Below are 20457 nucleotides of genomic sequence, written 5' to 3'. Positions count from 1 at the left end.
GAGGACCTCAGCTTCCCAGCCCTGGTTCATGTGGCTTAGAACTGCCTTTCATTTCAGCTCCAGGGAACCCAGTGCCTCTTCCAGCCTCCACATACACGACAGCCTCCAGCCTTCATTCCCACCCCACATCTCCTCCCCCCCCACCCCCCATATACAAAAGAAATTTAGTAAGAACTGAGACCAGGTAAGCAATCACCAGCTTGTCCCTCTGTTGCTCCTAGGGCTTCTACGATGTCCTTCGCCGGAACTCTCAGCTGGCTAGTTCAATCATGCAGACTCTGTTCTCACAGGTAACATACAGTTGTATGGATCGCGTAGGGAAATCAGACAAGGTATTGAATTGCTGTGGGGCTGCCGTGCTCTCTGGGTTGTTTTGCGTGAATTGTCCCTTCCCGGCTGCCATCCTGCTATCCTCTAACTCTTCCTTGAGTTCTCAGTCTGCTCCTTACGTCCGAAGGACACTTTAGTGGACCATTTCAATTTTATTTTATATATTTATGATCTTTTGAAACATGGTCTCATATAACCCAGGCTGCGACTCAAATGCATTTTATGGTAGAAGCTGTCTTGAATTTCTAATTTGGAGTTTTCAGGTTTGGAGTTTGGTTTTTTGTTTTTTGTTGTTTGTTTGTTTTTTGAAAGATTTATTTATTTATTATATGTGAGTACATTGTAGCTGTCTTCAGGCACTCCAGAAGAGGGTGTCAGATCTCGTTATGGATGGTTGTGAGCTACCATGTGGTTGCTGGGATTTGAACCCAGGACCTTCAGAAGAGCAGTCAGTGCTCTTAACTGCTGAGCTATCTCTCCAGCCCTGGTTTGGAGTTTTCAGTTTCAAAGAAAAAAATTGATTTGGTTCTTTTGAGGTAGGATCTCTATATATCCCTGGGTATCCTGGGACTCAGTATGTAGACCATGCTGGCCTTGAACTTAGAGACATCCTTGTGTCTCTGCCTCCCAAGTTCTGGGATTAAAGTTATGTGCCACCAGACCCAACTCAAAAAATGTTTTAAATTAGTGAAATACTTCAAAGGGCCATCAAGATGAGATGAATTCAGATGGAGACACCAGATACAAATAAATATCAATATTTATTCATTAAGCATTCTCAAAATCTTTTTTTTTTTTTTAGCTATATTATGCTTATTTTCCACTGGGAGGGCTAAGCTAGGCCCCTAGTCCATCATTTTTCTGCAGATAGATATGAACTGATGCCACCTCATCCTGCATTGCGTCATGGTGATTCTGAAAAAAGCTCCATTTGAAATTAAGGTCTTAAATATGTGGAAATTATTGGAAGGTCTTTGCTACCTGAAAAACTTTTCACTGGGTCTTGGTGCGATCCTCTGTAAAATCTTTACCCCAATAGCTAAATTATATCTTTCAAGCATCTTCACAATTTTAACAAGAATTAAAGGCCATGTTTGAAGGCATAGGACAGTGCTTTCCAAATTCTTCAGACTCCAGAAGTGAAGAGGACAGGCATTTTTTTTCAAGTCCTGTTGTGTGCCAAGTAATGTTTGAAGTTTCTTACATGCGTTGTGATAATTAATCCTCATACAACTTTAATTTACCAGTAGACTCATTTTTCAAGTGAGGACCCAAGATTTGGAGAACTGTGAAGATCAGTAGTAAGGCTGTTTTAGACTCAGGCATTCTGACTCAGAAGTCTAGACTCCTTTATTCGTCGACAGCTTCATACATATATGTAATATATCTTGATCACATCCTCATGTACACCCAGTTTCCCCAGCAACCACAAAGCATTCCCTACCCACTCCCTGAGAATGCTGACTGCCCTTGCAGATGTAGGGACTGATATGAGGGGGAAAGTAAAGAAAGTTACCTTGATCAGTACTGCAAATGGTTGCAGGCTGGCCCCATGCTATAAATTTGTTACATCATTCTTCAGGCCGTTGAGAAATGTGTCTTAGGCAGGCTAAGGGGCCATCAGCTTCAACAGTTAAAAACTCGAGTATTCATGAGTCATGATTTTCCTCTCTGTACACAGTTAAAACAGTTCTATGAGCCAGAGCCTGATCTGCTACCTCCTCTGAAGCTAGGAGCTTGTGTTGTGACCCAGGGAAGTCAGATCTTTCTACAAGAGCCGCTGGTAAGACTTGTCGGCCCCTGCAGCCACTGTCCCCTTGTCAGTGGTTGGTCTACAGCTGGTCCCGTTCTCCCTGAAGTTTTTCCAGTTCTTTTTAGCAGTTTTTACTTTTCCATGTTGGTTATTTGTGACCCATCATAAGACTGATTTATGGTGTTTTATGTGTATGAGTATTGGCTTGCAAGGATATCTGTGTATTATATATGTGCCCGGTGCTGAGAGGCCTTAGGTTCCTTGGAACTGGAGTTGTGAGCCAACTCCAACAGCTGAAGCTGAACCCAGATCCTCTAGGAGAAGCGAGTGCGACTGTCGCGCCTCCTCCAGCCCCGACTTTGGATCTCTGGGTCAAGTGGTTCCTGACAACCGCCTCTTCCTGAGAGTCCTGTCTGTCACTTACAGTCGCTTGGTTATACACCGATGGAAGTAGTGACGCATGGGGAAGTGAACAGACCTGCTTCCCCAGTCTGCAGGGAGCTCATGGCCTCAGTTGAGTTCCTCTGTGCACTCAGGAGGAACTGGGATGACCCTCTCTGTCCTCACCTAGCTTCAGAAAGGTGGGAAGGGATGGCAAAAAGTAAACCACCCACAAGTGACTTAGGACTCAGGTTGAGGGATGGCAAAAAGTGAACCACCCACAAGTGACTTAGGACTCAGGCAAGGGATGGGGATAGCTGAGTCTTCCTTAATGTAGCTTCAGTGCCATGAGATGTCCCAAGCGTCCTTCTGAGGCTGTGTGTTGGTGTCCCCAAGGTTCCCTCAGCATAAATCCCTTTTTTTAGAATGGCTTTCAGGGCATGCGAACTAGAAGCTGTTTAGCTTCACAATGGGGCTCTAACGGTGTGAGCTCCTTCTGGGGAAGGGTGTGGGAAATGCCTTAGTTCACTCAGCCTCTCCAGCTTCGTTAACTCAGACGGACCTGCTGTGTGTCGCCAGCAAATAACACGAGCCTCGTAACAGTTTCATAGGGTGCCATGGTTTATTTTCTTCTCCAGGACCATCTGCTGTCTTGCATTCAGCATTGCTTGGCCTGGTACAAGAACAGAGTAGTCCCCCTGCAGCAAGGAGATGAAGGAGAGGAGGAGGAGGAGGAATTGTACCATGAGCTGGATGATATGTTGGAGTCCATTACTGTCAGAATGATCAAGAGTGAGCTAGAAGACTTTGAGCTGGTAATTGCTAAGTCCTTGGATGTACAGACCAATGGAGGCTTTGGTTCCACGGTAATTTGTATTTGTCTTTTAGGATAAATCAGCAGATTTCTCTCAGAGCACTAATGTCGGCATCAAGAATAATATCTGTGCATGTCTCGTAATGGGAGTGTGTGAAGTTTTAATGGAATATAATTTCTCCATAAGTAACTTCAGGTAAGGATTACTGTGACCCTTCATAGAGTTTGCTCTGGTATTATGTTAGACATGAAAGGACCAAAGATGATAATCGCATGTCTTTTTCTCTTTCTTTTGGCTTTTTTTAGACAGGGTCTCATTGCATATCCCACGATAGCCTAGAACTCTCCATGTAGACCAGGCTGGCCTCAAACTCAGGCATGTGCTACCATGCCCGGCTAATGGTGTCTAAATAAATCAAACGATGCGCTTTCCTCCGGGCCTGTGAATTTCGTGTCCCTGCAAGCTTTCATTTACTCACAGTTCACAGAACCTGTGGTTCACGTACTGCTGAGTTCAAAATGACTGCAAACATTCCATTAGTGGTAGTACAGGCCTTCCATGGTCTTTGGGAACAAGGGGAAAGAAGAAAAGGCTCTGAGAGGTTGCTGTGGCTTGGGAGAACCTTGCTAATGAGGGTCCACTGTTATGTTACCTCGCAGTGCTGTGTCTAGCATAGGACGCCTGAGGGCACATTGCAGTCTCCTCACTGTCTGAAACCAAAGTGCCTGGCACTGACACTCGTCTCTTTCTCTTCCTGTTACGCAGCAAGAGTAAGTTTGAGGAGATCCTGAGCCTCTTCACATGTTACAAGAAGTTCTCTGACATTCTCAGTGAAAAAGCTGGTAAAGGCAAAGCTAAGATGGCCAGTAAGGCCAGCGATAGTCTTCTGTCCATGAAGTTTGTGTCTGAGCTTCTCACTGCTCTCTTCAGGTAAGACCTGCACTTCAGTAAGGAGAGTGTGCACCCCGTCTTCTGTGTCGCCCGGTTCACATCCACAGTTCTTGCTGTATCAACATACAATAGGAAATATGTTAGGAGCTTTTGATTTCCTAGACATCAAAGTTGCATTAACCCAAGGTGACCATTCTACAGAGGGAGGGTGTCCCTCAAAATTGTTGTTCTTTAAGACAGGGTTTTCTCTGTGTAGCCTGGCTAATCTAGAACTTGCTTTGTAGACCGGGCTGGCCTCAAACTCACAGAAATCCACCTGCCTCTGCCTCCCGAGTGCTGGAATTAATGGCGTGCACCACCACGTCCAGAATTATTAAAGCCAATTAGAAGCCTTGAAACAAAGAGCAAGAAGGATGAATTTAGTGGTGGTGTAAGAAAATCTTAAGTAGCTCAGACACGAAGGCTCAAAGGGGGAAGAAAGGGGAAAACTGAACTAAATAACAAAGGGCTTTGATTTCACTGAAGTGTGAGGGAATCCTGGGGTGAGGCAGGAACTGAGGTGACAATGTGCAGAATGAATTAGTGCAGCCCTGGCAATGACTCAGGCTTATTCTGTCTAGAATCTTCCATTCAGAGCTCGCTGAGTGCAACAGTTCTGAAGTCTCTAGAAAGCCTAATTCCAGACCGGAGCAGCGGTAGGGAGATGCCCTTCCCCTGTTGTGTGTGAGGTGGTGCACAGCGTGAGGGTGTCAGGCAGGCGCGTGCTGCTTAGCTGCATCCCCGGCCCTTTGCTCTTCGGACAGGATCGTGTGTGGTCACCCAGTCGGCCCTTCTGTTTGAGCCTCCCAGGCGCCGGTTTACTGACCACACCACCATCTCTCTCTAGAGATAGCATCCAGAGTCATGAAGAGAGCCTGTCTATCCTGCGGTCCAGCAGCGAGTTTATGCACTATGCAGTGAACGTCGCTCTGCAGAAGGTACAGCAGCTGATACGAACAGGGCGCGTGAGTGGTCCCGATGGCCAGAACCCAGACAGGATCTTTCAGAACCTCTGTGACATAACTCGGTAAGCCACTCTTACCCTCAAACGGTCTGCTAGCTCTTTGCTGTGAGTTCTCCGAGAAGCTCTGGACAGGACCATTGGGCACGTATTTGGAACAAAATGTAGTTTCTTGTCATGAGTCTTGATTGTTTTGTGTGGATTTTTTGTCTCATAAAATGTTGCTGTGCTCCCAGGAAGGATGAGGATATTATTACAGCGTGATTGAATTGTGTTTAAAGTAAGCATGATGAGCCTAAATGGACGTGCACCTGATAACAGGATAAAAATGCTTAAAGCAAATAAATAAGTAGCCTAGGGCAATGGCCTAAGAGTGTACACTGTTCTTGTAGAGGACCGTGGTTCAATCCCTCGCACCTTTACCAGGTGCTTCCCAGTCTGCTCTAATGCCCGATCTAGAGGGATCCAATGGCCTTCTCTGGACCCAGCAGACGTCTGCACTCACATTCATGTATCCACACATAGATATACACCTAATTTAAAATGAAGTAACATCTTTCTTAAAAGACAATAAAACTGAAAGAAATAGACAAAAAGTTGTAATGAGGCAGAGACCTGAACAGCGTTCTTATCCCTCTTGACTGCGCTGATATCTGTTGACCGCACAGTGCCGGCTTCCACAAACATCCTCTTCGTGTGCACAGAGTACTTTGATCAGAGTATACCACAGGGGCTAGAGGATGGCTCAGGAGTTACAAACCAAACACTGACTGCTATTGTGTGGCACAATCTCTGAGGAGGTTGAATGAAAGTCTACTCATCCCAGATAAGAACTTGATGCCAGACCAAAATAAGACCACCGAAATTCAGTTTAGTGAACCAGTGATCTTTATTGGGGTTACTTACAGGAATATGGGTTTGGGGTTACTTACAGGAACAGGAATGAGAGGGAGGGGCCTAGTGAATCTAGCCGGTTTCAGGGATTTCCTTTGGGTATTTTGAATTGTTTACTTCCTGAGCTTTAGGAGATTGCCTGATGGATGAAGTATTTTACCTTCCCTAGAAGATCCTGCCGTTTCACCACCATCCTCAGCATCAGCTGTCTCACCTCCTCTTTAACACCCTGTGTCTTAAGGAGCTTCCCTCCAAAATGGCAGCTTCCATTCTCAGAGACAGCTGCTGCCTGGGGACCATCCAATTCAGTTCTCAACACTCACACCAGGAAGATCCCAGCCACCAGGTCCAGTACTCACACATGCATGTACCCACAGACAGACAGACACTTTAAAATAGGGGCTTGGCTTCTTTCTGTTTTCTATAAACAGCCTCTGGGCCTGGGACTCCAGTCCAGGAGCAGTCACCTGTCACAGCAGAGCCCCCTGTGCCCCTCCGCACTCTTCCTGTCCAGCAGCGTGACCCAGGCATGCGTTCCCACCCTCTAGGGCACCAACAGCTTCCTGAGGGCTGTGCCCTTCTGAGCGGGTCATCTGCTAACTTTGTTCTCACAACAGGGAAACTAGGGTCCTCCCAAGCCCCTGGCCTCTACCCTGGAGATCAAATATTTTTGCGTGCGTGTGTGTGTGTGTGTGTGTGTGTGTGTGTGTGTGTGTGTCTGTGGTTTTTTTTTTTTTTTTTGTTTTGTTTTGTTTTGTTTTGTTTTTTTTAAGAGAAACAGGACTCTGTGCCAGGTCAGCATTTCTGGACAGCATTTCTCTTTTTTTAATAATTTATTTATTATTATGTGTAAGTACACTGTAGCTATCTTCAGACATACCAGACAAGGGCATCAGATCTCATTATGGATGATTGTGAGCCACCACGTGGTTGCTAGGAATTGAACTCAGGACCTTCGGAAGAGCAATCAGTGCTCTTAACCACTGAGCCATCTCTGCAGCCCTGCGTCTGTGTTTCTATGTGTGTGGTTTTCATGTGTCATGTGTGTATATGTAGGTGTGTGTACATATAAGTATATGCATGTGGAGGCCAGAAGTTGACACTGGATGTCTTCCTCAATTGCTCTTTACTTGCTGCTGAGGTACTTTTTCTCTCTGAATTGGGAGCCCATCAGTTTGGCTAGTCTAGCTAGCCAGCACACGCTGCCTCTGCCTCCCAAGCACCGGGGTTAAAGGCAGGCTACATCTACCTGGATGTGGTATGTCAGTGCTGGATATCTGAGCTGTGGTTCTCACACTTGTATGGTAAATACTTGACTCACTAAGCCATGTCTTTAGCTCTCAAGTTATTTTTTTTAAAGATTGATTTATTTATTTTATGTATGTGAGCACACTGTAGATATCTTCAGACACACCAGAAGAGGGCATCAGACCTCATTACAAATAGCTGTGAGCCACCATGTAGTTGCTGGGCATTGAACTCAGGTCCTTTAAAAGAGCGGTCAGTGCTCTTAACCTCTGAGCCATCTCACCAGCCCTCTCAAGTTATTTTTTAATGGATGATAATTTAAAAACAATAATAACGGAAGGGATCAGTATCAGCACAAGACATCCAAGACTGAGTTCTCAGCACAAAGGAGGCTTATTTGCTGGAGGGACAAAGGACAGGGAACAAGAGACAAAGACAGGAAATAGAGGATGAGGGAGAAGGGGAGGGGACAAGGGAGAAGGCAGAAGGATATTTGTCCCAGGGGCCAAAGGACTGCCTCTGGATAGAGAGGTGGCCCATAAGAAAATGACAATTTATATTTGTAAATGTATAAATGTAAATTTATGTATTTAAAATCCATGTTAGGCTGAGGTTTTGATTGGGCGTGTTAATTGGGTTAGCCATAGGGGGCTTTGGGTTGCTGGACTTTAACACTCGATAGCTGGACCTTGGTGGTTGGCTTCAGGAGGAAGGCGTAGCCAAATAAGGGACTAGACCGTGGTGAGTAGGTTTAGGAGTGTAATCTAACAGCTTTAGCAAGGCAGAGGGACTGGGGAGAAGAGCAGAGTCTGGCAGGGCCATGTTGTCATGCTCAGGGTGGCCAGCGTCCCTTAGATAACAGTGATAATCATTAAAAACTTTAGGTGCTGACAGGGTGGCATAGTGGGTTAAAGTCACTTGTCACCAAACCTGAGTCTGATCCTTGAAACCAAAGTTTTAGTGTGACCTCTGATCTCTGCACCCAAGTCATATGCATACACATACACATACACACACACACACACACACACACACACACACACACACACACACACACACACACACAAAGTAAATGTTTTAAAAATGAAGTTTAGGGTTGTTATAGTAGCTCACACCTGTAATCCTGGAACTCAGAAGGTGAGATATGATTGCCAGGAACCTGAGCTGTGTAGTGGATTTCAAGCTTAAACTATTGTGTGAGGTTGTAGCTCAAAAAAGACAAGAATGGGCTAGAGAGGAGGCTCACTTGCTGCTCTTGGAGAGGACTCTATAATTCGTTCACCCCCATCCACATGACGGCCCACGACCGTCTGCAGTGCCAGGGGATCTGACTCCTTCCCCTGGCCTGCACAGGCACCAGACATAGGTGGTACTCATATATACATTCAGGCAAAACCTTTTTAGAGGGTTTGCGGGAGGGGCTCAGCAGTCTACAGCATATGCTGTTCTTGCAGAGAACCCACCTTCAGATCCCAGTACCCATGGTAAGCAGCTGTCCCCAGTTGTAATCACAAAGGAGAAAGTTACGACAGTAACAGCATCAAACTGTATGAGAAGAGAAATCCACTTAAAATCCACTGAAGTCCACTCACGCGTGGGACTGGAGACCAGCAAGCAGCAAAGCTAAAAAATTATTTAAGGCAAATATAAAATAGTAAGTGACGGAGAGAAAAGGCAGAGGAGAGGGGAAACGGAAGGAAGTTCAAAAGTAAAGGTAAGAGAGGTGACAAGACTTAGAAAGAGGGAAAGAGCAAGGAATTATGGAAAAGGTAGGGGTGAATAATAGAAATGATTTCTCAGTAATCCAAATAAGATGAGGTAAACCTGAGAAAGGGAATAAGTACGTAAAGGGTTGGCATTTGTTTGTTTCTATGTTTGTTTGTTTTAAACTCACAAAAGGGGAGGGAGACACCTAGTCAGAGGGAAGGGGGTCAGGAAAAGGAAAGAAGAGTGCCCAGTAGTAAAGAAAATGTATCAAGAAGAGTGACTGCGTGAAGGGGAGAAGGATATGGGAAAGTTACAACACTGCTAAGTAAAGCAAAAAGATGGGCGGGGAGGAGGTAGCCATCCTGAGCACCTGCGTGGTCAAGTTGCTCACAACTGCCTGTTGGCTCCAGCCTCAGGGGACACAGTGCCCGTTCTGGCCTTCTTGGCATTCAACTAGCACACTAGGATATTTATTCTCCCTATGCACACATTGCATGGGTTATGTTTTTTTTTTAATTTTAAAGAAAAGGATGAATGAACAGACTGTTAGGTCCCTACAGTAGACTGAATACTACTTAGCTATAGAGACAGAATAGGGGCTGAGGATTTCGCTCAGTTAAGAAAGCTTACAGAGCAGCGTGAGGCCCTGGCTTAAACCTCCAGCAGCATGTAAAGCCAGGTGGGTTGGCACAAGCCCACTCTCCCAGCACTAAGATGATCAGAGGTTCAAACTTATTCTTGACGACACAACAAGCGTAAGGCAAGCCTGGCTGGGGATGGCTCTGAGGTGAGGCTGCTCTTCCAGACCACCCTGTGCTATGCCCAGCACCCACACAGTGGCTCAAAACTGACTGAAACTCAGTCCTGGGGATGTGGTACCTTCTTCTGCAGGCACTGCACACACATGGTCCACAGACATGCAAGCTAGCAAAACATTCATATGCATAAAATGTAAAAAGGAAAAGGGGTTTTTAAAGAGACAGACCTAGGTAGTGAGACCCTGATTAATGTAAAACAAAGGGACACTATCCACTGACGTTTGCAGCAAGAGGTAAATCTGTCATACATGCCGGACCATGGAGCTCCAGTCTTACACGTGCAGTTGCATACAGTGAGTTATAAAGCACATGCGTGGGAACAGACATGAGACCAATGATGGAGAGCTGCTTGGAGGGTGACCGAACATTTCCCACTCCGCAGGGTCTTACTGTGGAGATACACGTCAATTCCTACCTCTGTGGAGGAGTCGGGGAAGAAAGAGAAGGGAAAGAGCATCTCGCTGCTGTGCTTGGAGGGTTTGCAGAAGATACTCAGTGCTGTGCAGCAGTTCTATCAGCCCAAGGTCCAGCAGTTTCTCCAGGCTCTGGGTAGGCATCACAGTGCCATAAATGGCTGGCTCTGGGCTTCTCTGTAGCCGGGTCCCTTGAATCTATTTGTTTACCTAGCAGAGGAGCCCTGAGAGGAGCCCTCATGCCACTGAGGAGTGGCATCTAGTGGGTTCTGGATTGGCGCTCAGTGCAGGGAGTGACAGGAGGAGGGAAACGGCATTAACAACCTGACACTTATAGCCAGTCATGGTGGCACACACCGTCAGCCCAGCGCTCGGGAGTCAGGCAGACAGAGCTCTGTGAATCCGACACCAGCCTGGTTGACTTAGTGAGTTCTAGGACAGCCAGGACAACACGGAGTTACAAGGAGACCCTATCTCTATCTCTGCTAACCCCTCAAAAAAAGAAAGTATAATTTAGAAACACATTTAAGTCAGCCTTCAGACCTTGTTTTGGCTTTCTAAAATTTTAGCTATCCCCAGATATGGTGCCTCAGACCTGTAATCCCCATACTTGGGAAGCTGAGTCAGGATTACAAGTTGAGACCAGACTTGGCACATAGTAAGTACCTAAGTATTGGTTGGGATGTGTGGTGCATGCATATAAACCTGGCGCTCAAGGGGGAGAAGCAGGAAGAGTGTCACAAATTTGAGGCCAGAGTGGTCTTTGTAGCAGTTTTAAGAACACTGGCTGCTTTTCCGGAGGACCTGGATTTGATTCCCAGGACACATTTGCAACTCCAGTTCCAAGGGGATTGTAACAAGAGTGCTGAGACTCACATTGGTGGTAGTGCTGGCCTCGCTCCCGGAAGGACGTAGGTTCAGTCCCTAGTACCAGCGTGTGTGTGAGAAGAGGGGGAGAACTGGGGATCATGTTATAGGCCTATCATCCCAGCATTCAGGAAGCTGACACAAGAGGGTCGTAGGTTTGGGGCTACACAGGAAATTCCAGGCTGAGTTGGATTATTTAGTTTGACCTTGTCTCAAGAAAACAGAACAGCAACAACAAAGCCCCAGTCAGTTTGAAAAAAGATAAGATTGTTTCCATTTCCAGATGTCATGGGCACAGAAGAAGAAGAAGCAGGTGTCACTGTCACTCAGAGGGCCTCATTCCAGATCCGGCAATTTCAGGTGAGAGGCTTCAGGAGGTGGCTGTGTTAAACTCTTCCTGGTCCTTGGAAATCGAGGAGCGGAGCCAGACAGGAGGACAGGCAGATCTCAGACTGAGAGGTGTTATGTTTGGAAAGAGCCTAGTGAGGATCCAGCAGGCAGAACTTGTGGCCCATAAGGGTCATCCTTCACGGGGACATAAAGAGGAAGCCACTGTCCTGGAGGCAGGCATTTTGGCTTTGATCATGTGGTATGGTTTGGCCTTGTCTAATACAGGGACCGGCAAAGTGAAGCCATAAGTTTCTCATCAGTCATTGTCAGAGTATCAGTGTGTTCCATTTATAAGATTTCTTAAATAATGTTAACATTACTAACACATCCCAGGACTTGTTGCTGGAGCACATATAGCAGGAACAGAGAGGCAAAACACTGCTGTAGGGAGCTCCATTGTAGTCAGGAAGACTGCCAGGCACAAATCGGTTCCATTGTCCAGGCACAGGAGTTGGGAGAGCTGAGTTTGGGGCATGGCTAACCCTGAGGTCATGGCTAACCCTGAGGTGCCTGCTAAGTCCCAGCTCTAAGAAGAGACCCACCAGAAACTGCAGTTTGCTCCTCATGTGTACTGCAGGCACCCTAGTTTTCAAGAGAGTTCTCCAGCTTACTGTTGAAACAGAAAACTGCTGTTCGATCCAGGGTTGGGTTTGTTTTCCCCCTCAGATTTTATCCTCTTGTAATAACATAGCTCTGAATTTGTTCTCTCCCAGCCATGAGGCTTTCTGACTAGATGTCTTTTCCCTGATACAAACATGCCTCCCTATCTGTATCTCCATTTCTTTCACAGAGATCCTTGTTGAATCTGCTTAGCAGCGAAGAGGAAGATTTTAACAGCAAAGAAGCCCTCCTGCTCCTTACGGTTCTCTCCACCCTGTCCAAGCTGCTGGAACCCACCTCCCCTCAGGTACTGCTTCAGTCCCATCCCGCACGCCTCAGAAGACAAGAATGGTCTCATCACAAAAGCAGACATCTAGGCTGAGATGGAGCTAGTGGGTAGGACGCTGGCTTGCCAGCACCACATCAATCTGGTGTGTTGGTGCCTGCCTGTAGTCCAAAGGAGGGTCCAAAGCTAAGTAATCTTCTGAAGGGTGTGTCTTTTCCTATGTTGACCAGGCTGGCCTCGAAATCATAGAGATCCAAGTGCCTTGCTTCCTGAGTGCTGGCTACTCAGGCACCAGTACTGCCTGGCCTATGTAGTGTTTCTGTCAGAGCATTCTGGTTTTGTCCATTCTGTCAGCTGTAAGCACTGTTTCTATCAGACTGGTCTTGCTTTGCTGCTCTCGGCCTTCTCAGCCTGGTGGTCTTCCACCCCTTGTGCTGCTTGATGCTTTTGCCATTTCTGAAATGACAGCCTTAGTCGTAAAGGTGGCTGAAGTTCATCAATTGGATGTCATAGGGAAAAAGTGAAAATTGAGGAGAATTTAACACATGATAAGTTATCGAATGTGAGCACGATCCCAGAGTAGAAAGACCCGTAGAGATGGGGTCTATGTGTGTATGTGTAGGCATGTGTACACATTCTTAGATTACTATATAAGTGTTCACACAAAAAGAACCAGAGAAGGGCCATTCTGGAGGGTCTGTTCAGTTCAACAGTAGTATCTCCAGGATGGTAAAGGATACCCTAGGAGCTAGCAATCCTTCCATAGCTCCCCGTGTTCTGTTGAAGCCCTAGGGAGGCAGGGCTCCTCATGTCACCTCCAGAAACGTCTGCTCCCTGAGAGACTGTCACCCGTGGTCGTAGGGTTGAGCACTGGGGGACAGATCCTAATGTCCTGAACCCAGGTTAGCCTGGGAGAAGTGTTCCCTTTCCATTCCACATTCCATCCCATCTGCTCTTCACCACTACCCTTCCCATTTAACTTCAGAGTAGAGAGAGGGCGTCATGTAGTCTGGTCTGGCTTTAAATTCACTATGTAGCTAAGGGTAACTGTGCTGCTTAGTTGTTTTGGTTTTTTGGTTTTTTTCAAGACAGGGTTTCTCTGTGTAGCCCTGGCTGTCCTGGAACTCACTCTGTAGACCAGGCTGGCCTTGAACTCAGAAATCCGCCTACCTCTGTTTCCCAAGTGCAGGGATTAAAGGTGTGCGCCACCACTGCCCGGCTAGCTGCTTAGTTGTTAACTTGAGACAAACTAATCATCTGGGAAGAAAAGACCTGCAGACAGGTCTGCGGGGGCATTTTCTTGGTTAATAATTGATGTGCGTGAGCCCCAACCCCTATAGGTGGTGCCACCCCTGGGCAGGTTGTCCTGGGCTCTGTAAGAAAGCATGCTGAGCACAGCCACAGAGAGCAAGCCAGTGGGCAGCACTCCTCCATAATCTTTGCTTCAGTTTCTGCATCGAGTTTCCTGCCCTGACTTGCCTCAGTGAAGGACCTTTAACTCTTGGTCTTTGGTCTCGAAAATACTAAATCCAAAAAACCAAAAAAAAAGAAAAAGAAAAAAAAGAAAGAAAGAAAAGAGGACTTTCCTTCTCAGGCAGAATGTCTTCTACAGCAGTAGGAACAGGACATACAGCCTTAGGTTTCGGATACTCCTGTCTCTCAAGCTCATCCGTCCTAAGCACTCCTCAATTTATCTCCGTCTCTATCTCCTATCAAATTTGGTTTTGTAGTGTACTGATGTCTATAGGCACTAGTCCCCCCTACTCACCTCCTCCATGTGTTTTTCTTAAACAAGAAAACATCTGATCTTGTCTGGCTCTTCCAAGAGTTTCCTGTGGAAGCAAATACAAATAAAGATTCTTGCCCCAGACCCGGCCACTCTCGCCACAGAGTGTGTCTGTGTCCTAGTTACTTCATTGACATGGAGTTCTGGAGGTGTTTAGTTCATGAAGATCATGAGTTACTGACTGACTGACTGGCCTTTTAGTTATTGACCTCATAACTGACCATCTTCCCTCCAACAAACCGAAACTAAATCTTTAGTCTATGCCTGTCACTGCATCTCAGTGCCTTTGTGCCCGCAAGTCTGAAATTCCTGTTACCCCAAGACCTCTGGCCTGCTTTGCCTAAGAAAACCGTGCGTGCGTGCGAGCGAATGTGGGTGTTCTCTGCGATGTTCTATGGCTGGGATCTTTGTCCGTTCCTCTCTGTTAACCAGTGGCCTTTAGAATATCTGAAGACTTAGGATATGTAGCCCCAGACCATCAAGGTTGCAGCCGAGGAAGCTCAGAGATGAGAACTCAAGCCCAGATCTTAGCACATGGAGTCCTTATTGACATGGGCACTGGGTATTCAGCCACGTGCTGTAGGAAGTGCCAATATTTCTCACTGTTTGAACTCATTTTTATGCTTTTCTTATAGAACCAATTAAGTCCAGGCACAGATTTTGGAAGGTAATTTGCTTAGGCCTCAAAAGAACTAAGAATCTTCTGTTCTGACAAAACATTTTCCTTTTTATTTTCCAAGACAGAGTCTGACTTTGTGGCCCTGGCTAGCTTAGAATCCACTATATAGATCAGGCTAGCCTCCTACTCAGAGATCTGCCTCCCAAGTGCTACTATACCCAGGACCTTTTTCTTTAACGACTAAAAATCTTTTGTTTAGTTTGTGCAGATGTTATCCTGGACATCTAAGATTTGCAAGGAATACAGCCGTGGTGAGTTCCCTGCCACTCCTCCTGGAGGCTTTATATACAAAATCGCCATCACCAAATTCTCTTAGCGGAGATTCCCTTTACACTATCACTAGCATGGCCATTCTGCAAAAGCCACTAACATTAAGTGTATCAAACTTTCTTTCCTTCCCACTTCTAGAGGATGTCTCATTTTGCAAGAGTTTGATGAACCTGTTCTTCAGCCTGCATGTCTTATATAAGAGTCCTGTCACCCTGCTTCGTGACTTGTCCCAGGATATCCATGGGCAGCTGGGAGACATAGATCAAGTATAGTGTGGCATCCCATGTGAGGAGTGGGGTCAAGGGGTGGCCTTCCAGTCTTAGGTCTTACCTCTCTTTCCTTACCAGGATGTAGAGATTGAGAAGACAGACCACTTTGCTATGGTGAACTTGAGAACGGCTGCCCCCACTGTCTGTGTAAGTTTTGACATAGTCCATGGGAAGTAGCCCCTGCCCTTCCTTCCCTCCAGTCCATCTGAGAAGCCCGTTACCATGGCCTCTGTCCTCAGGCCCGTAAGGTCCTCGTGGAAGCGGTGCATGTTACTGCCCCAGCAGTGTGGGCCATTCCACACATTCTTCTTTTCACAGCTACTTGTTCTGAGTCAGGCTGAGAAAGTCCTAGAAGAAGTGGACTGGCTGATCACCAAGATCAAAGGCTCGGTGAACCAGGAAACTCTCTCAGGTGACATGTCTCCAGGTGGGGAGCGTAAGGCCAGGCAAGCCTACCAAAATCTCAGCGCCAACCGTTGCATAAGAGCAGAGCATTGAACGGGTTTTCCTGGGTGGTTTGCTTTCATTCCCTTACTACAAAATAACACTTAAGTGCATCAATTGCATTTCTCTTCAGAAGATGCCTCTTCTCAAGCCGTTCCACCAAATCTTCTCATTGAGAAAGCTATCATCATGCAACTGGGAACGCTCGTTACATTCTTCCATGAGCTAGTGCAGACAGCCCTACCATCCGGCAGCTGTGTAGACACTTTATTAAAGGACCTGTCCAAAATCTACAGCACCCTAACAGCATTCATCAAATATGTGAGTTTCCTGGTAGATAACCGGGTCCCACCACCTTCTGTCCCCACAGGCCAGGTGCACAGCGCCTCTGAACGCAGCTCTTGCCACATCGTCATTGGCACTGTCGTTTTCATTTGATCCATACTTAGTAGTGTTCTCCACAGGCCGGAGGGGGGAAAGACTTGTTGGCATTATCTAAGTGATCTTTGCTTGGCTCTGACAGAGAATGAAACACTCTTGTTGTACATACACATTTCAGGTCCCCAGTAAATTCAGAAACTGACAGGAACTGGGTAAAGTATGCACATAAAGCTGAGGGCATCTAGACTAAGGACTTGGACAACACAGGCAGTGTGCGGTTGGTTGGTCATCTCCAGAACGTGCATCTCCAGGTGCCCGCTGTGGCTGCTAAGCCACTGTGCTGGAGATGCCAGGAGTCCTTCCTCTCTACTGGTGTCCTAAAAGGATAAATGCACTTGAGGGTAGTTATCTCCTAGATACAAGGACTCTGTCTGAAGGAGCCTTAAAGCAGTGAGTTGGTCAAGTCAGAAAGCCTGTTGTTGCCTCTTGTCTGGGAAGCCAGTGTGCTCCAAGAGGGAAAGGGAAGCTTTGTGTCTTGGCTTTGCTATGAATGTCCCTTTTCCTCTGTAATAAGAGCACAGAGACATACTCCATGGCTGATGGGTAAATCTAGGAATGTTTTGTTAGTATCTCCAGGTATGTCAGAACTCCAGAGGAATTCCAAACACTGTGGAAAAGCTGGTAAGTTGAGATGAGCTTCCCAAGGGATGGGAAATGTTTATTGCTAAAGTTACACTCATTTCTTTCTTCTTTGCTACAGGTGAAGCTGTCAGGCTCTCATCTGACCCCCGTCTGTTACTCTTTTATTTCTTATGTACAAGTAAGTGATTTGGAGACAGTACCAAATAATCTTGAAGAAAGGGATTAATGGAGGGGTGGAGAGATGAGTTAGTGGGATGCAAGTGAGGTCTCCAGCACCCACATCAGGTGGCTACAACTGCCAGTAACTCCAGCTCCGAGAGAGCTAACACTTCTGATTCTCACATCTTTGGGAGAAAGAATATGAGAATATTTAAAATAATTAAAAAAAAATCAATCTTTAAAAAAGAAAAAGGCTGGAAGGTGGTAGCATAGGCCTTTAATTTCAGCACTTAGGAGGCAGAGGCAGGTGAATCTGTGAGTTCAAGGCTAGCCTGGTCTATAGAGTGAGTTCCAGGACAGCCAGGTCTACACAAAGAATGCACAAAACCAATAAGAAAAGGGGCTATGCTGCATATCCCAGGAGATGCCTGGGCACCTGGTGTATACAAAGTCTTCATGTCATAAGCCAGATGTACTAAGTGTCTTAGTCAGGGTTTCTATTGCTGCAACAAAACACCATAACCAAAAGGCAAGTTGAGGAGAAAAGGGTTTATTTGGCTTACACTTCCAGATCATTCTCCTTCATTGGAAGAAGTTAAGACAGGAACTCAAACAAGGCAGGAACCTAGAAGTAAGGTGCTCACTGGCTTGCTTCCCAGGGCTTACTCAGCCTACTTTCTTGTAGAACCAAGAACTACCAGCATAGGTGTAGCACCACAATAAGTTGGGCCTCCATCAATATCTAAGAAAATGCCCTACAGCTGGGTCTCATGTTGACATTTTCAATAGAGGTTCCCTCCTTTGAGAGACCTCTAGTTTGTGTGCAAGTTGACCTAAGACTATCCAGTATATCCATCACAACAATGAAACCACTCCATTTGGTAGGAGGCATTTGGTATACTTGGAGTACAGAAGAAATAAGGCAGCCTTGATTCATTTCTGGGTGCCTTTAAGTCCATATATTGGGCCTCTCTTTTGTTGCATCTGACCCCCCCCCCCACACACACACACAAGGTCAGGTGCCAGAGCTGTGAACACATGGGGGAGGGTCAGGTGCTAGAGCTGAGTGCAGCAGCACTTCCAAGGGTGGAGGGCAGGGGCTTGTTAGCAATGTCATTTGGGGATCCTCGGATTGCAAATCTGTTTGCCTGCATGTGTGGTGTGGCCCAGGCTAACTTCACATCTGCTCCTGTCTGCCTGGGGGTTACTGAGGTGTACTCTCACACCTGGCTTGGTGCTCTGGACAAGCTAATTAACCCTGGTCCTTCTCTCTTTAATGCCTGCAGACATGCTGTCTCACACTCCAAACTTTGTACATTCCCATGTGGATTCTGTTCTTTTGAGTCTGCTGCTTCTGTGGGATAAATGTATCCTTCCACTCCTGAGGGTTGGATTCCTTGCATCTTTTCAATTTTCTGTGTAGTGCACAGATGCAAGCGTAGCGTAGTATAGTGTAGTTTAGAATGCGATCCACCTGCTCTCAGTCAAGTTTTGGAATTATAAGCATGCTGTCATACTCAGTGTGCACACTCTCACACCCTGAGACGGGAGCTCTCTATTGCTCTGGCTAGCCTAGACCTCATTATGTATGAGGCACCTGTGAGGGTCAGGTGAAGTCCCTTCCTAATACAGGACCTTACTGTACCCCCGCTTTCATACCAGCACCTCCAGTCTTTAGAGTGTAACGTGAGAGTCAGCCTGCCTATCCGCTGTAGCTTCACTAGTAGTTTCTCTGCTTTCAGAAGTTTTCTTGCCCCTGCCTCTTTGCTGGAAAGCTAAAAAGGAAGCCTCCCTTTTGAGATGAAGGTTTCCTGCTTCACTCAAACTCGGTGGTTTTCCCCATCTCTCCTTACTTAGGTCTTAGTTTTCTTTTGCTCCTATTGTTTCAGACAAGGTTTTTACAAGTAGCTCTCTGCATGTCCTGGGTCGAAGTCCTGTAGCATAGACTGGCCTAGAATTCAAGGAGACCCACCTGCTCTACCTCTACTGTGCTGGGAAGTGTCTCTGTAACCCTTTACAACTTCCCAACTGTAGTAACCATACTGTGCATAAGATTACCTCTTAGACTGGCTGCAGACCTGCAGACCCAGCTGTTCCTGCTACCATCTTGTCCATCTACATAGTAGCTTAATACAATAATGGTTATATTGATCTGGTACTTCTAAGAGCATACATTCCCAAGGAGGCAGACATCCTAGGGCTATAGAATGCATCACAACTTTTGCGCTTCTCAGATATAGCTTGAGGCTAGAGGAATCTTGAAGAATGAAACAATGTTTCTGTTTCTTTAGAATAAGAGCAGTAACAACCCAAAGTGCTCAGAAAAGGAGAAGGCTGCGGTTAGCACAACCATGGTAAGCTTCCTACCGGGCTGTTCAGATCCATGGGTCTTGTTGGACGTTACAAAAGCAAGAGTGTCAAAGGTGCCCCATAAAGAATCTGAGAACTGGTGAGCGGGGAAGAAGGAAAGTTACTATTAGGAAATACGGCTGAAATAATTTCTTTTCAGATATAGAAAGGCCTAGGCACAGGATGGTCCTCACCATGTTGTTTCTTAAAGGAAATAAAGCTAATGTCCAGAACACCAGCCAAATAAGTTAACAATGTATGTCAAGTAGGAAACCACCAGACAGATGGTCTCAATTAAAAGTGGGGTGGTGACACTTATCTGAAGCCCAGGGATGAAGAGTGGGAAGCCAGGCTAAGTGACTTGGGGAAACAGTACACAGCATCTTCATTTTAGGGACAAATCTTAGTAAATTCATTTCACTATCAGAAAAAAATACAGAATGTGCCAAAGTGGGTTTCTTCTAATAATTTTGAGAGACGCTACAGAAAAGCCTCAAAAGCCATCGAACCTGAAATGTCTTATATCTTTTCCTTTTACTCTTAGGCCAAAGTTCTTCGTGAAACCAAACCAATCCCTAACCTTGTCTTTGCCATTGAACAGTATGAAAAATTTCTTATCCAGCTGTCTAAAAAGTGCAAGGTAAAAATATTCTCTCTTGCCACTCGCATTTACTGTTGGAGGAGTCTAGCAAGCTCTGTGGCAGGCAGCACAGCCAGAGGTCAAGGGTGAACTGTCATCTGATAGAGGCAGAGGATCTTCTGAGTATACACTGACAGTACCTTAAGCTGTCCCCAAGTGTGCGCCTGTGCTATAAGCCTGTCTGTCCCAGGTAAACCTGATGCAGCACATGAAGCTGAGTACGTCTCGGGACTTCAAGATCAGAGGCAATGTCCTAGACATGGTTCTCCGAGAGGACGGGGAAGACGAAAGTGAAGAGGTTGGTGCCTACTTCTGCTATGGTTTTGCTAATATATTCTAGGAAAAGTAGCAAACTACCCTGTCCTGGGGTACAGCATTCTGGCTGGCTTTTATACCCTCCCTCAAGGTAGGCCCATTCTGAATCTGTCATTATCTGAGCCCACTG

The 20457-nt window shown here is 46.2% G+C and overlaps 1 protein-coding gene across 5 annotated transcripts in view; it reads left to right on the top strand.

The window, feature by feature from the left end:
* The window catches only part of Fanci (FA complementation group I), a 60126-nt gene that overhangs the window by 39245 nt on the left and 424 nt on the right, over positions 1–20457 (top strand). For 2 of the 5 annotated variants that reach the window (XM_052160259.1, XM_052160291.1), the window contains 19 exons: positions 222–290; positions 2012–2113; positions 3103–3279; positions 3353–3474; positions 4045–4209; positions 5057–5236; positions 10220–10386; positions 11401–11477; positions 12298–12414; positions 15058–15109; positions 15267–15394; positions 15476–15544; positions 15716–15824; positions 15975–16162; positions 16850–16903; positions 16983–17042; positions 19315–19377; positions 19917–20012; positions 20203–20310. In XM_052160259.1, coding sequence (XP_052016219.1) covers positions 222–290; positions 2012–2113; positions 3103–3279; positions 3353–3474; positions 4045–4209; positions 5057–5236; positions 10220–10386; positions 11401–11477; positions 12298–12414; positions 15058–15109; positions 15267–15394; positions 15476–15544; positions 15716–15824; positions 15975–16162; positions 16850–16903; positions 16983–17042; positions 19315–19377; positions 19917–20012; positions 20203–20310 — 2103 coding nt within the window. The remainder of the gene's footprint in view (positions 1–221; positions 291–2011; positions 2114–3102; positions 3280–3352; positions 3475–4044; positions 4210–5056; positions 5237–10219; positions 10387–11400; positions 11478–12297; positions 12415–15057; positions 15110–15266; positions 15395–15475; positions 15545–15715; positions 15825–15974; positions 16163–16849; positions 16904–16982; positions 17043–19314; positions 19378–19916; positions 20013–20202; positions 20311–20457) is intronic. The other 3 variants (XM_052160282.1, XM_052160273.1, XM_052160267.1) reach the window with 3 other exon arrangements.

This window comes from Apodemus sylvaticus, chromosome 1 (genome assembly GCF_947179515.1).
Source record: "Apodemus sylvaticus chromosome 1, mApoSyl1.1, whole genome shotgun sequence".
In the NCBI taxonomy this organism is placed as follows: domain Eukaryota; kingdom Metazoa; phylum Chordata; class Mammalia; order Rodentia; family Muridae; genus Apodemus; species Apodemus sylvaticus.
The sequence above is the reverse complement of the archived record's forward strand: the minus strand, read 5'-3'. Positions and strand labels throughout refer to the sequence as shown.